Raw genomic sequence first — 16,840 nt, 5'->3', positions numbered from 1 at the left:
GGGAGAATCACAAACTGTTACTGTTTCCACGTGCTCATGAGAAAGTAAGAGAGATAAAGGAAAAAACATGCTAGAACATCTGTTACTGATAACAGCCTGAGAGAGAGACATGTTTATCCACCATGTTATGGCTCCTGAAAGACTTATGGCTGCGGAGAGGGCTGTTTACTTGTTACCATTCTGTTCATTAAAATTCCTCAGTGGACAGCCGGAGTGGGCTGGTTTGATGGACAAAGCCATTCAAAATTGATTGACACCTGAGACCCCGTGAGTGGGGATACAAGTGAGGTCTGGGGAGACACCCCTCAGACGCACCAGGAGACACACTAGTGAGCATCAGAAACCCACGAGAAGGTGTGGGGCATCGGAGACCGAACGGATTTGTCAGGTTAACTCATAGTATGATAGCGAGGCCGGTGGGGGCTTGTGTGTGTGTCCACCCTTGCCTGGGTGACGAGTCCACCACGGAAGAACGGTCTAGCTAAAGGACAGAGGGGTCATACCTGAATGGCCACAACAACACATCGACGGATCAAGAACGTAAAGGAAGGGTTGACTGGCTGTTTTTTTTCTCTCTCTCTCCTCTCTCCCCCCACTCTCTCTCTCTCCCCCCACTCTTTCGCTCTCCCCCACTCTCTCTCTCGCCCTCTCCCTCCCCCCTCTCCTCTCCCCCTCCCCTCTCTCTCCCCTTCCCCCTCTCTCCCCTTTCTCCTCTCTCCCTCTCCCCTCCCCCCTCTCTCTCTCCCCCCCAGAAGCAACAACTACCTCAGCACAAATGAAATGAACTGAACTTTATATTTACATATGACCATTCATTAACCCCTAGACAACGACAGAGCTTGTTTATATTTGATTATTATTATACCCACACTTTTAGGTTTAGTATTGCTAACGTGTATTATCTGTAATTTGCATTGTTGATATTGATTTGTATATTTTACTAATAAACCCTGTTTGAAAATAGTACCAGACTCCAACGGACACTTCTATCTTTGCTGGTAAGACACCCAGTTACGGGGTACGTAACAATGTTATTAACGAAGTACATAAATGTCACCATATTCAACCCTGAGATTCATTTTCTGTGGCATCATCAACAAATCGATAGAATAACAGGGTCAATGAAGGACCACCCAACTAGGGTGTTCAACCAGAGTGAAGAAGATAACAAACTGTGCAAATTCAAAAAGAAGAAACAATAATAATAAATATTGAGAAAATGAGATGAAGTGTCCTTGACAGTGAGAACATTTGATTGTGGGAACATTTCAATGATCAGTTGTGTAAAGTTATCCCCTTTGGTTGGGGGTGGGGGGGGGGGGTTGACTCTTCCTCAACCTGGTAATAAAACTCCTGAGGCTCTTGTAGCTTCTTTCTGGTGGCAATAGTGAAAAGAGAGCATGTCTTGGGTGGCAGGGGACCCTGATGATGGATGCTGATTTCGTGTGACAGCATTCAAAGGTTCATTTATTTTCAAAGTATTCAACTCTGAAATTCTTTTTTTGCCTGACAGTCATGAAACCAAGAAAAAAAAAGAAAGGCAGCACAATCATCAACCCCCAAATACCCCCTTCCCACACAAAAAAGTGAATAAAGACGGAACAGGCACATCAACCCCCAAAATCGCACCTCCTGCACAAATAAAATGAACAAAATGGAACAGGCATATTGACTGTTTAATGTCGATGTGCTCAGTCGTTGCGAGTGCCTTACCTGTGATGGACTGGGCTGTATCTGCTACTTTTGGAGGATTTTCCATTCAAGTGTACTGGTTTTCCCATACCAGGCTGTGATACAGCCAGTCAATATACTCTCCACCACACACCTATGGGAGTTAGTCAGAGTTTTCAATATCGTGCCATATCTCCACAAACTCCTCAGGAAGTAACGGTTCTGCAGTGATTTGTTTCTAATTGCACTTGGGTGCTGGACCCAGGACAGGTCCTCCAAAATAATAATACCTAGGAATTTAAAGTTACTGACCCTCTCCACCTCTGATCCTCCGATGGCTCATGGACCTCCTGTTTCCTTCTCCTGATGTCTATAATCAGCTCCTTGGTTTCTCGGCCTATGGCAGTGCTGCCATCAGCAAATGTGAACATGGCATTGGAGATGTGCTTGGCCAGACAGTCATAAGTGTAAAAAAAGTAGAGCAGGGGACCAAGCTGACAGTCTTGTGCTGCACCTGTTCAGGTAGAGAACATGGAGGAGAGGTTCACAGATTCAAAACACATTTATTATCAAAGTATGTATGCAGTACACAAGCACATCTTCCTACAGGCGAAATAAACACCATGGAATCCATTCAAAGAGAAATATTAAACCACCACCCCACCCCCAACATACAAAAGAAGTGTGTTTTCTGTTACTATACAACACATAGTATAGTTAGTATAATGCATTATAGTACAGTTCAATTCCTGCCGCAGCCTGTAAGGAGTTTGTATGTTAACCCCGTTACCACTTAGATTTCCTCCTACAGTCCAAAGAACTAGCAGTTCGTAGGTTAATTGGTCATTTTAAATTGTCCAGTGATTGGGCTAAGGCTAAATCGGTGGGTTGCTGGGCAGCGCAGCTCGAAGATCTGTAAGGGCCTGTATCTCAACCAATAAACTAATCAGTTAGTTAACAAATAAATAAAAATCCAAAAATAAATTAAATAAAACAAAACACAAAATCAAATCAGGCATATCCAGGTCAGTTCAATCTGGTGCTATCATTTGCTAAACGCAGGCCACCTCAATTAAAATAGCCCAAAATAGCAAGAAAAAATAAGGAGCGACCAGAAACACATCATAACCTGATGTGCAGAGTCCAACCCACAAACTGCTTCAATTCAACCATGCCCAAGACCCAGGGCTGCAGCGCTGTCCTCTGTAGTGAGAGGCAAAGGGAGGCCAGCCGTCACTTGCAGCAGTAATAAGAGGTCGACAGGGCTACGCACGCACTCGGATTGAGGATTTCAGTTTTCCTCAAAGCTTTAGTCGGTGAGAAATGGAGTCAATCATGGGTTCATGCCTCATCTCCAGGCTTCGCATGAAACATGACCGAACACATCACTGGCAGCAAAATGCTAGATCACTCCAATTGGCCCAATAACACAACACCAAAATATAGATCACAGGTTCCAAAAGTAGCAGAAACAAAAGTAAGCCAGGAAATTATAGGCCGGTAAGTTTGACATCAGTAGTAGGTAAATTATTGGAAGGAATACTGAGAGATAGGGTCTACAAGTAATTGGATAGACAGGGACCTATTAGAAACAGTCAGCATGGCTTTGTGCGTGGTAGGTCATGTTTAACCAATCTATTAGAGTTTTTCGAGGAGGTTACCAGAAAAGTGGATGGTAGTGGATGTTGTATACATGGATTTCAGTAAGACCTTTGACAAGGTCCTGCATGGGAGGTTAGTTGGGAAATTCAGTTGCTAGGTGTACATGGTGAGGTAGCAAATTGGATTAGACATTGGCTTAATGGAAGAGCCAGACAGTGGTAGTGGAGGATTGCTATTCTGAGTGGAGGCCTGTGACTAGTGGTGTGCCACAGCGATCAGTGCTGGATCCATTGTTATTTGTCATCTATATCAATGATCTGGATGATAATGTGGCAAATTGGATCAGCAAATTTGTTGATGATACAAAGATTGGAGGTGTAGTGGACAGTGAGGAAGGTTTTCAAAGCTTACATAGGGATTTAGATCAGTTGGAGGAATGGGCTGAAAAATGGCAGATGTAGTTTAATATGGACAAGTGTGAGGTATTGCACTTCAGAAGGTCAAACCAAGGTAGAACATACAAGGTAAATGGTAGGACACTGAGGCGTGCAGTAAAACAGAGGGATCTGGGAGTACTGGTACATAATTCCCTAAAAGTGGCTTTCCAAGTAGATAGGGTTGTAAAAAGAGCTTTTGGTACATTGCCCTTTATAAATCAAAGTATTGAGTGTAAGAATTGGAATGTTGTGGTGAGGTTGTATAAGACATTGGTGAGACTGAATTTGAAGTAATGTGTGCAGTTTTGGTCACCTAATTACAGGATGGATATTAATAAGGTTGAGAGAATGCAGAGAAGGTTTACAAGGATGTTGCCGGAATTTGAGAAACTGAGTTACAGAGAAAGGTTGAATAGGTTAGGACTTTATTCCCTGGAGCATAGGAGAATGAGGGGTGATTTGATAGAGGTGTATAAAATTATGATGGGTATAGATAGAGTGAATGCAAGTAGGCTTTTTCCACTGAGACCAGGGGAGAAAAAAACCAGAGGACATGGGTTAAGCGTGAAGGGGTAAAAGTTTAAAGGGAACATTGGGGGGGGGGGGGGCTTCTTCACACAGAGAGCTGCCAGATGAAGTGGTGAATGAGGGCTCACTTTTGACATTTAAGAAAAACTTGGACAGGTACATGGATGCGAGGGTTTTGGAGGGATATGGCCCAGGTGCAGGTCATTGGGACCAGGCAGAAAAATTGTTCGGCACAGCCAGAAGGGCCAAAAGGCCTGTTTCTGTGCTGTAATGTTCTATGGTTCTAAATATGAAAGAAAAAGATGACATAAAAGAAGTGACAGTAGCAGCTTTGTGAATCATTTACAAGATGTCATTGCTGGCCGTGTTGTTCACTGGTGCCATTTTCTTCCATACTTAAGCACGTCATCTGTACAGGATGATGTTCCTTCTTGGTCTCTTGGTGTTTCCTTCCTCTCCCAGGGATGAGGACTTTGGAGCTCTGTTGGTCTTCTGTAGCAGTGGGTTTTTACAGGATGAGGTTGCGAGCCTCATGCCTAACCCTCCTCCTTTCACAGGCGGGCTGGGGACCGACCATGGCGAAGTTATGAAGACCCACATCTCACTTTAACAACAGTGTCTGCCCCACTGCCCTCAGGATCTTGGAGTGAACTGAAAAACCTAACACTAAGACAAAAAATTTTTTCTCTCTCTCTCTCAATTTTACACTAATGTCATTGTTAATTTCTGTACACGTGAGTTATGAAAATATTGTATAAATTTTAAGTTGGTGTTAAAATAGAACATTATCTAGCTGATGATGTTGTGTGGACCCATATAAACCTACTCAATGATCAGTCTAAACCCTTCATCCTACACAGCCAATAACCATCCCCCAACTTTATTTATCAATAAGCCCATTTCAAGAGTCTCTTAATGTCACTAACGAATCAGCCACAACAACCATGCCCAGCAGAGATTCCAGGCATTTACCACTACTCCCTGTAGAAAAATCTACCTCTGACGTCACACCCTATATTTTGCTCCAATCACATTAAGAGTCTGCACTCTGGTATTAGTCATTGCCACCTGAAGAAAGAAGCTGGATGTTCAAAGCCTCTTATCATCTGATACATCTCAATCAAGTTATAGGGAAAGGTTGAATAGGTTGGGAGTTCTTATGTCTGGAGCATAGGAAACTGAGTGGAGGTTTGATAGCGGTATACAAAATTATGAGGGTTATAGATCGGGTAAATGCAAGCAAACTCACTCCACTGAGGTTAGGTGAAACTAGAAAGTTAAGGGTCAAAGATTAAATATTTAAGGGAAACCTGTGGGGAAACATCTTCACTCAGAGGGTGGTGTGAATGTGGACGAGCTGCTAGTGTACACAAGCTGCAACTTCTGAAAATGGGGAGAGCTGTCAGAAGCCCAAGAGAAAGAGACTCCCTCTGCTTCTTCTCAGAATCTGGAATAATGATTCCAGTGCTAATGAAAATTGTTCACATCCAGGGTAAGCTCATGACGTTGGCGAGAAACTCTTCCCAGGCTCCTGCCTAAATCAAGGTCACTGGGAGGCAAGTCCACTAACATGTATCAGAAGATGCTGAATGTGGTGCCAATCCTAATTGAAGAGATTGGTCACCTGATGTGACAACTTGGATAACGTCTAACTTCTGAAATAAACAAAATGCAATTGTTACTTGATGACAAATATATACATTGACAGAAAGGTGCCAGAAAAAGGCCAGCAATCACATGAAGGATCCCACCCACCCTACACATGTCCCTCTCCTATCAGAGAGGAGGCTACGTAGCATCCACACCAAGACCACCAGATACAAAATCAGTTAGGCTGATCAACACCTCCACTGAATCTTGAAATCTTCACATTCAAACACTGGAGAAACAGACAACAGCAGCAGCAAAATGGAGGAGCCAGATGTTGCAATGGGAGAAGACTGAAGCTGTCACACTGCACAATAAGGTATAGCCTGGGAGATAACGTCTGTAACTTACAAGAGGAATGTGCCAGACAAGGAATCAATGAGATAGTCAGAGAAATCGTGCACTACATTATATCCAATCACATACCTGTCAGTTTAACAGAGGCAGAGGCTCACTCTGGGGCATGTGTTTCAATGTCTGACAGACGGTGGCATAATAAACAGAGCAGAAAGATTCTGAAGAGTGTGTACAGTACATAGGAGAGTGGGAGGGGTTAGACAATGAGTCAATTTACAATTACATGAACACTGAAACAGTGCAAGAGTTAATAGAAACAAAGTACCTGTACTTCAGTATGTCTGCCTTGCCTTGTTCCTCGGTTTCGATCTGTAAAAAATACATGAATCATTTGTTTTTTTATGCAAATTTAATATGCAATGTTATCAGAGATACCTGACTGCACTCACTATTCCTCTGGATATATCTTCTCCAGATGTTAAAGGCAAGTCCTGTTCCTAGGGCTGAGCAGTGAGGCAAATTATAAAGGAACTGAATAAGAAATTATGCCTTTAAAAAAAAGCACAGACATTGAAAATCAAACTCAACGATCCAGAGAAAACAGAAAATGATGGAAACACTCAGCAGGTTGAACAGCAACTGTGGAGACTGAAACCAAGGAATAATTTCAGCTCCATAAGACATGGGAGCAGAATTAGGCCATTTGGCCCATTGAGTCTGCTCCACCATTTAGTCATGGCAGATCGAATTTTCCCCTCAGCCTCAATCTCTGCTTTCTCCCTGTATCACCTCATGCCCTGATCAATCAAGAACCTACAAATCTCTGTCTTAAATATACATAAAGATTTGGCCTCCACAGCTACTTGTGGCAAAGAATTCCACAGATTCATCATCTCTGGCTGAAGAAATTCCCTCTCATCTCCATTCTAAAAGGATGCCCCAGTATTCTGAGGCTGTGTCCTCTGGGCTTTGACCTTCACACCATGGGAAACATTCTCTGTACATCCACTCCATCAAGGACTTTCAGCATTCGTAAGGTTTCAATGAGATCACCCCTCATTTTTCTGAATTCCAGCAAATACAAGCACAGAGCCATCAAACGCTCTTCATATGACAAGCCATTCAATCCTGGAATCATGTTCGTGAATGTCCTTTGAACCCTCTCCAGTTTCAGCACATCCTTTCTAAGGGGGCAAAACTGTTCACAATACTCCGTGAGGCCTCACCAGTGCTTTATAAAGTCTCAGCATTACATCCCTGCTTTTCTATTCTGGTCCTCCTGAAACGAAAGCTAACATCACATTTGCCTTCCTCACCACAGACACAAACTGCAAATTAAACTTTAGGGAATCCTACACAAGAACTCCCAAGTCCCTTTGACCTCAGTTTTTTGTATTTTCTCTCCATTTAGAAAATAGTTAACCCTTTCATTCCATCTACCAAGGTCAATGACAGTACACTTCCCAACACTGTATTCCATCTGCCATTTATTTGCCCATTCTCCTTATCTGATACGTCCTTCTGTAGCTTCTCTACTTCCTCAAAACTCCCTGCCCTTCCACCTATCTTCATATCGCCTGCAAACTTTGCAAGAAACCCATTAATTCCATCATCCAAATTACTGACATCAAATGTAAAAAGAATCGGTCCTAACCCAGACCCCTGTGGAACACAGGTGCTACCCAGCGGAAGGTGCAGCAGGAAATCACCGGAGCAGGAGTCCTGACAACTACTGGCAGCCATTCAGGGACAAAAGGGGTGATGTGCTGAAGATTTAACCGCAAGTGTCTACTTTTCAGAAGCCAGAGTGACACTGAGACCTGGAGAAAGTTTTCACTGAAACTCACTGGCGTAGAAAGTGAGCAAAGAGATGAACGGTTTAATCACTTTGATACTTACACTGACAGAGCAAAAGGTGGAGGAGAAAGAACACTGTACAGCCCAACATTGATGCGAAGAATACTCTCCAGGTTACGAAGCTGCTGTCACAAACTTGATCTAAAGATGCATAAAGAGAAGCCATTGACACCCACTCACATCTCTAACACAGGAATATATCATATAACCATATAACAATTACAGCTGGGAAATAGGCCATCTCAGCCCTTCTAGTCCTTGCCAAACACTTACTCTCACTCACATCTCTAACACAGGAACATATCCAAAAGCGCTTTCAGAACACTTCACATACAACCTGCGATAGAAACATAGAAAAACCTACAACACAATACAGGCCCTTCGGCCCACAATGCTGTGCCGAACATGTCTAGAAATTACCTCGGGTTACCCATAGCCCTCTGTTTATCCAAACTGCGATGAGAATGTGATCTGTGACTGTCACCATTAGTGGGTGTAATCCATCTAATATCAAATAACAGGAGTCTTCCATAGATAGTTCCCACCAGCTGCTCCAGTGTCTCAAAACCCTGCTCTGCTATCTGATCTCGGCGTCACCCTAAACCCCCTGTTGTACCCTCACCACCCTCCCTCCTCAAGGCCTCAATATGATGGAGACATTGGCACCACCAACCTAATCTGCCCAGTTAAATGCGACTGCAGAGTACTGGGTACTGTCCAGTTGGATACGACTGCAGGGTACTGGGTACTGCCCAATTGGATCTGACTGCAGGGTACTGGGTACTGCCTAGTTAGATATGACTGAATTGGGAGCAAGTTACAGCTTGTGATTCGGCTGGGAGCTCAGAGAATTCAACCGTGTAGGTAGGATTTAAGCCTACCTGGTCAATACCTGTGGAGGAGGGGGAACTGCGCAGGCGCGAGTGACGTCAGCGTGGAGCCCGCACTTTAAAAGGCAGGACTTCTTTTCAGAGCGGGCAGCGGAGTCCGTGGAAGCAGAGTCCTGGGCTTAGGCTAAGTGGGCTTCGGCGTAAGGGGACTTCGGTAAGCCTGTGTGATTGCTCGCTGAGGGGAGGAAGGTAAGGTCGCTAGGTGCTTTTTAGACTTATTCTATTAATCCAGTTCAGGTATGGGGGAGACAGTCAGAGCAGTGGTGTGCTCCGTATGCAGTATGTGGGAGGTCAGGGTCAACACAGTTGTCCCTGATGACCACACCTGCAAAAGGTGCGTCCAGCTGCAGCTCCTATCAGCCCGAGTTAGGGAGTTGGAGCTGGAGCTGGATGAGCTACGGATCATTCGGGAGGCAGAGGCAGAGATAGATAGGAGGTAGTCACACCAAAACACCAAGAAGTAGGCAGATGGGTGACGGTCCAGAGAGGCAGGGGGAGCAGGCAGAGAGAGCAGAGCACCCCTGTGGCCATTCCCATTAACAATAAGTATACCGTACTGGATACTGTTGATGGGGATGACCTACCAGGAATGAGTTGTAGTGTTCCTGCCTCTGGCACAGAGGCTGAACCCTCAACTAGAAAGGGGAGGAGGGAAGAGAAGAGAGCGATAGTTTTAGGGGATTCTATAGTCAGGGGGGCAGATAGGAGATTTTGTGGGGCAGATCGGGAGTCTCGGATGGTATGTTGCCTCCCTGGTGCCAGGGTCCGGGACATCTCAGATCGGGTGCAGGCTATTCTTGAGAACGAGGGCATGAACCCAGATGTAGTGGTCCATGTAGGGACCAACGATGTAGGTAAGGTGAGTGAGGGGGTCCTGCTTAGAGAGTTCAAGGAGTTAGGAGTGAAGCTGAAAGGCAGGACCTCCAGGGTGACAATCTCGGGATTGCTACCTGTGCCACGTGCGAGTGAGGCGAAGAATAGAATGATTATGCAGATTAATACGAGGCTGAGAGCATGGTGCAGGAAGGAAGGGTTCAGGTTTTTGTATAATTGGTCTTTGTTCCAGGGACATTGGGATCTGTTTCGAAGGGACGGTCTACATCTGAACCGGAGGGGTACTAACATTCTTGCAGGAGTGTTTGCCAGTGCTGCTCAGGGGGGTTTAAACTAGATGTGCAGGGGGCAGGGATCCAGATCCAGAGGGTTGGTCAGAAGGAGCATGGGGTTAAATGTGTAGAAGGTTTGGGTGATCTTGAGAAGGTCATCAAAATTCAGGGTTCAATTAGCCCGATGGAAGTTCAAGGAGCTGGGTTAGGTACAGTAGACAGTGTTTTAAGCAAAGAGAGGAGGAATGGGCTAAGAATTCTATACTTGAATGTGTCAGAAATAAGACAGATGAGCTTGAAGCTCAGATGAAAATGGGGAACTACAATATTGTTGGGATAACGGAGACATGGCTGCAAGGGGATCAGGCCTGGGAATTGAGTGTACCAGGGTATACGTGCTATCGTAGAGACAGAAATATGGGAAGAGGGGGTGGGGTGGCCCTGTTGGTGAGGAATGAGATTCAGTCCTCAGCAAGAGGTGACTTGGGAACAGGGGAAGTCGAGTCTGTGTGGATTGAGCTGAGGAACAGTAAGGGTAAAAAGACCCTAATGGGTGTTGTGTACAGGCCCCCAAACAGTAGCATGGATATTGGGTACAAGTTGATTAGGGAGTTAACATTGGCATGTGCTAAAGGTAATGCAGTCGTTATGGGAGATTTCAACATGCAGGTGAACTGGGAGAATCAGGTAGGTGCTGGACCCCAGGGTAGGGAGTTTGTGGAGTGTCTAAGGGATGTATTTTTGGAACAGTTTGTGCTTGAGCCAACCAGGAACGAGGCTATTTTGGACTTGGTGATGTGTAATGAACAGGAATTCATAAGTGATCTTGAAGTAAAGGAGCCATTAGGAAGTAGTGATCATAACATGATAAGTTTTTATCTACAATTTGAGAGGGATAAGGGCAGATCAGAGGTGTCAGTGTTGCAATTAAATAAAGGAGACTACGGAGCCATGAGGGAAGAGCTGGCCAAAGTTAAATGGGCGAATGCCCTGGCAGGAAAGACAGTGGATCAGCAGTGGCAGATATTCTTGGGCATAATACAAAAGATGCAAAAGCAGTTCATTCCAATGAGAAGGAAGGATTCAAAGAGGGGGAAGGGGCCACAGTGGTTGACAAAGGAAGTCAGAGATTGTATAGCATTAAAGAAAAAGAAGTATGACAGGGCTAAGATGAGTGAGAATACAGATGATTGGGAAAGTTTTAAGGAACAGCAGATCTTAACTAAAAAAGCAATACGGAGAGAAAAAATCAGGTATGAGCTCAGTCTAGCCAGGAATATAAAAGGGGATAGCAAAAGCTTTTTTAGTTATGTGAAGAGAAAGAAGATAGTTAAGAACAAAGTTGGCCCCTTGAAGAATGAATTGGGAGAAATTGTTATGGGAAACAGGGAAATGGCAACAGAATTTAATGCGTACTTTAGATCTGTCTTCACCAGGGAGGACACAAGCAATCTCCCAGATGTATGAATGGGCCAGGGTCATAAGATATCAGAGGAATTGAGACAGATTGACAATAGGAAAGAAACTGTGATGAGTAGACTGGTAGGACTGAAGGCTAATAAATCCCCGGGTCCAGATGGTCTGCATCCGAGGGTTCTAAAAGAGGTGGCTCAGGAAATTGCGGATGCATTGGTAATCATTTTCCAATGTTCCCTAGATTCGGGATCAGTTCCTGAAGATTGGAGAGTGGCTAATGTTATCCCACTTTTCAAGAAGGAAGGGAAGGAGAAAACGGAGAACTATCGCCCTGTTAGCCTAACGTCAGTCGTGGGGAAGATGCTCGAATCCACTATTAAGGACGAAATAGTGGCACATCTTGATGGCAGTAATAGGATTAGGCCGAGCCAGCATGCATTTACCAAGGGCAAATCATGCTTGACTAATCTGTTGGAGTTTTTTGAGGGTGTAACAAGGATGTTAGACGAGGGTAAGCCAGTGGATGTTGTGTACCTAGATTTTCAGAAGGCATTCGATAAGGTTCCACAAAGGAGATTGGTGAGTAAAATCAGAGCTCATGGCATTGGGGGCAGGGTTTCAACATGGATAGAAAATTGGTTGGCAGATAGAAAGCAAAGGGTAGCAGTGAATGGGTGTTTCTCGGACTGGCTGGAGGTGACTATTGGGGTACCACAGGGTTCTGTATTGGGACCACAGCTCTTTACGATTTATGTCAATGATTTAGATGAGGGCATTGAAAACTATATCAGCAAGTTTGCTGACGATACTAAACTGGGTGGCAGTGTGACATGCGAAGAGGACGTTAGGAGAATACAGGGAGACTTGGATAGGCTGGGTGAGTGGGCAGATACTTGGCAGATGTCATTCAATGTGAATAAATGTGAAGTTATCCACTTTGGAAGCAGGAACAAGAGGGCAGAGTATTGTCTGAACGGTGTAGAGTTAGGTAAGGGAGAAATGCAAAGAGACCTAGGAGTCCTAGTTCACCAGTCAATGAAGGTGAATGAGCAAGTGCAACAGGCAGTGAAGAGGGCAAATGGAATGTTGGCCTTTGTTACAAGGGGAATTGAGTACAAGAGCAAGGATGTCCTTTTGCATTTGTACAGGGCCCTGGTGAGACCACACCTGGAATATTGTGTACAGTTTTGGTCCCCAGGTTTAAGGAAGGACATTCTGGCAATTGAGGAAGTGCAGCGTAGATTCACTAGGTTGATTCCTGGGATGGCAGGGCTGTCTTAAGCAGAGAGATTGGAGAGATTGGGCTTGTACACGCTGGAATTGAGGAGATTGAGAGGGGATCTGATTGAAACGTTTAAGATAATTAAAGGATTTGATAGGATTGAGGCAGGAAATATGTTCCAGATGTTGGGAGAGTACAGTACCAGAGGGCATGGATTGAGAATAAGAGGTCAGTTATTTAAAACAGAGTTGAGGAAGAGCTTCTTCTCCCAGAGAGTTGTGGAGATGTGGAATGCACTGCCTCGGAAGACGGTGGAGGCCAATTCTCTGGATGCTTTCAAGAAGGAGCTAAATAGATATCTGATGGATAGGGGAATCAAGGGATATGGAGACAAGGCAGGGACTGGGTATTGATAGTGAATGATCAGCCATGATCTCAGAATGGCGGTGCAGACTAGAGGGGCCGAATGGTCTACTTCTGCACCTATTGTCTATTGACTGCAGGGTACTGGGTACGGCCCAATTGGATACAACTACTGGGTACTGGGCCGCTTCAGGGGAATGGGGGTGTCAAGAACAGAGGGCAGACCCAGAGGAAGAGGAGGAGGCACCCGGCACTCGACTTTGCTGATAAGTCTCTTTCTCTTCACCAAAGCCGAGCTGTCCCACTATGTCCCATTCTGACCTCCACAGCTCCCCCGAAAACAGTGATTCTGCCTCTCTCCGCACCCACCAAATACAGACTCTGCTTCCCCCAGCACGGGTCCTCTCTTTTCATCCCCAAGCAGGAACTCCACCTCTCTCTTCCTAACTCCGACCGTGCACCAACTCCGGTTTCTTTCTGAAAAGAGCAGCCTTGTTTGGCACCTGTCCATTGACCCACGCTGTGCAATGCACCATCTGGGTCAAAGCAATTCAGAGGGATTGTGGTGGCAGCCCGCCAAATGTCACTACACTTCCGGTGCCAACACGGCATGCCCACCACGCACTGACCATCCGCAGTACGTTTTTGGAATGTGGGAGGAAACCAGAGCACCTGGAGGAAACCTAAGCAGACATAGGAATTGAATCCTGATCATACGGATGGTGTGCTGCAAAGCGTTACACGTTAATAACCCTAAGAGTGGCTAGTGTTCAGGTATTTTGATTTGCTTTGTAGCTGGTTCCGTACAACTTTGTGGGCTGAACGGCCTGTTCCTGTGCTGTACTGTTTGATGTTCTATAATAAACGCAGCAATAAATACAGCGATAAGTACAAAATAACGTCGTGGTTCAGAGATCGTAGTATGATTTGAAGCAGTACAAAGAGAAAGCTAAAGTGGCAATAACACGATTAAACATGGGGGGTAAAATTAAAAGTCCAAGCACGGGGCAGCAGCAGATGTGAACGAGGACCAACAAGCAGCTCAGTGTCGGCAGGACATTCTTCTCGTAAACCCTGCTTCCCAGCTCTCTAAACATCAGAATGCCCCTTTCCTAAACCTAACTTTCTTCTGCCTCGTGACTCTATTGTGTATAAAACTGTTCAGATATCCTCCCTGATATTATTACTCAGTACCAGAGCATCTCCAACTTGCACTTGTTCCCATAAACTGGTGCCAGAGAGATTCAAGCAGAGATACGGCCCACTGACGAGCCTGTTTGGGGTAGTCCTGCTTTCACAAATTCCCACATAATGCCGTTCGGACACACAAGCTGCCAGGCCACATCTTTGACCGGAGTCACGGAAAACTACAAGCACAGAACCAGCTCATCTAGTCTTATGCATCTAAAATATTTAAACAGCCTAACTTAATTACTTAACTGTGTGGCTAAGTTCAGCTCCAATTCCATATTCAAGTTTGCAGATGACACCACTGTTGTGGGGCAAATCAAAGGTGCAGACAAATCAGCATACAGGAGAGAGAGTGGCTGAGTGGTGTCATAACAACATCCTCTCTCTCACTGTCAGCAAGGCCAAGGAGAGGGAAAGCAGAGCTCCATCACCCTGTCCTCATCGAGGATCAGAGGTGGAGAGCAAATTTAAATTCCTGTGTGTAATATTTCAGAGGACCTGTCCTGGACCCGGCACGTAAGTGCAATTGTGAAAAAAGCACAGCAGCACCTCCTCATCCTTCGAACTCTGTGGAGATTCAGCATGACATCTAAAACTTTGACAAACTTCTACAGGTGTGTAGTGCAGAGTATATTGACTGGCTGCACTGCAGCTTGATGTGGAAACATCAATACCTTTGAACGGAAAATTCTATAGAGTACTGGGTTTGGACCTGTACGTCACAGGTAAAGCCCTCCCGACCAGTGAGCACATCCACATGAAACACTGTCATAGGAAAGCAGCTTCTATCATCAGTTTGTTGTCTTCTGCACTCTGGTTGACCTTTCACTGATCCTGTTATAGTTTCTATTCTAGACATTTGCTGTGTATGCCTACAAGAAGATGAATCTCTAAGTTGTATATAGTGGCATATGTGTACTTTGATAATAAAATTTATTTTGAACTCTGAACTTTGAAATAACATTTTTGTTCAACAAGCTTTGAGGATTATCTTTACAGAGTTTGCTCAAGCTGTAAATGTAACTCAATATTGTATAATAACTCAATCTTAGTTTAAAACACCGGCCAAACTTCGAGGAAAGAAAACCCCAGCCCTCATTATTCCATCAGCAACCCATGGCACTTTAGGAAAAAGGCAACATCATACTTCTGTCCCCACTTAATCTCCCCAGTCTCCTGGGATCAGTAGAATACATACACTTGAACTCTACATTACTTCATTTCAGAGCAAAAGCCTCCTATATTAACATTCGGAAAAGTTCTCAGTCCAGAGCCATTCACTGTTCACAATAATCTTTCAATAACCAATACACCAGCCACCTAATTAACTCTGTAAATTGTAGCATCTCAGTTGCCAATTGTGAAATAAATTCTGTTCATTTTAACATTGTTAAATGTTAATGGCAAAACTTGATGAAATTCAAGGAAGCAATGAAGCTGAAAATTAAATTAATCTGTCCAATTCCCATGATCTGGAGGTTGGGAATCAGTAGATGTTCTAAAGGGTTTGCTAGGCAAATGTCAGAGACAGATCTATCGTCTCTCCATATTGACCATAGCTTCTCTCGCTGCCCCTTTCCAACACTGATGGCATCTATTCTCTATCATCTCTAATTCTAAATATACTTTTGTTGTGTCACCCTTTAAAACTGATGTGTATTTTGCTTGTTAATAGTATATTGCAATCAAATCGCAAACTTAAAATCACTTTTTTTAAACTTCAAAAGAAATAAACAGCAAAGGAATGCATATAAAGTCAAACCCATTAACACCTGGTGGTTCAGCCAAAATTAGTGAATAACAAGACAGTGGGACTCACAGAATTGTACCCAACAACCAATATTCAAGACATGCAGGTCAAAAGGTTGTTGACCCCAGTCCCATGAATTCTCACAGAATGATCAAATGTGAGGAATGAGACCTCCTGATTGCCATCTACCTCAGCTGCTGGATCAGGACTCCCCCAGACTGAATACCACTTGGAGGCAGTCATGTGAAGGAGACAGGACCTACCCTGCTGACCAAGTTACGTGGTTCTGAAGGACACATCTGTGTTCGTGGGACAACAGAAGGCATGCAAACAACCAACACGAGGGAAATCATCCTTAATGTCACCCATACAGTTTGTTGCAGGTGGATTTGAGCTGAGCTGACATTGTACAAGACAGAGGAAATACTGATTATCAGAAGCTTGCAGTGTTATGATCAATAACGAAAGGCAAGAGGAAAACTCACAGTTTGGATTACTTGTTAATGTTAAGAATGTAATCGAGGTGATGAACACAACAATGTGAAATCCAAATGGAGTCAATTTCCAAAACACTGTCAAGTAGAGAAATGTAATGATTAGAGACCTGATAATCTGAGAGGATTGGAAATTTTATTAAATTAACTATCTGTTCCTTACCTGTATTTTTCTGGAAAGAGAATAGCTTTGAAACAGAGGGTGGTAGAAACAAAATCAAAAGCAGGAGAGGCACAGTGCAGGAAGCCGCCACTGCGAAAAGTTTCGAACCTGGAGCAAAGATCCCACAGTAATGGTCAGCAATTCACTCAGTACGTATCAGGAAATTAAACCAATGCGATGCAGTGATCCCATTCCCAATACTGACA

At 44.3% G+C, this 16,840-nt stretch overlaps 1 protein-coding gene across 9 annotated transcripts in view; it reads right to left on the bottom strand.

The window, feature by feature from the left end:
* The window catches only part of LOC132394525 (uncharacterized), an 81,150-nt gene that overhangs the window by 6,020 nt on the left and 58,290 nt on the right, over nt 1–16,840 (bottom strand). For 3 of the 9 annotated variants that reach the window (XR_009512356.1, XR_009512350.1, XR_009512351.1), the window contains 6 exons: nt 16,635–16,742; nt 16,463–16,549; nt 8,082–8,180; nt 6,632–6,685; nt 6,508–6,551; nt 1,984–2,185 (listed from right to left, as the gene is read on the bottom strand). Coding sequence is in view for 2 of the 9 variants with exons in the window: in XM_059970798.1 (XP_059826781.1) it covers nt 5,804–5,893; nt 6,508–6,551; nt 6,632–6,685; nt 8,082–8,180; nt 16,463–16,549; nt 16,635–16,742 (482 nt within the window). In the remaining 7 variants the exon portion in view is untranslated. Of the gene's footprint in view, nt 1–1,983; nt 5,894–6,507; nt 6,552–6,631; nt 6,686–8,081; nt 8,181–16,462; nt 16,550–16,634; nt 16,743–16,840 lie in introns of those variants that run through there. The other 6 variants (XM_059970798.1, XR_009512352.1, XR_009512353.1 and 3 more) reach the window with 6 other exon arrangements.

Source organism: Hypanus sabinus, chromosome 5 (assembly GCF_030144855.1).
Source record: "Hypanus sabinus isolate sHypSab1 chromosome 5, sHypSab1.hap1, whole genome shotgun sequence".
Taxonomy (NCBI): domain Eukaryota; kingdom Metazoa; phylum Chordata; class Chondrichthyes; order Myliobatiformes; family Dasyatidae; genus Hypanus; species Hypanus sabinus.
Note: the sequence above shows the minus strand (reverse complement) of the source record. Positions and strands in the feature narration are given on the sequence as shown.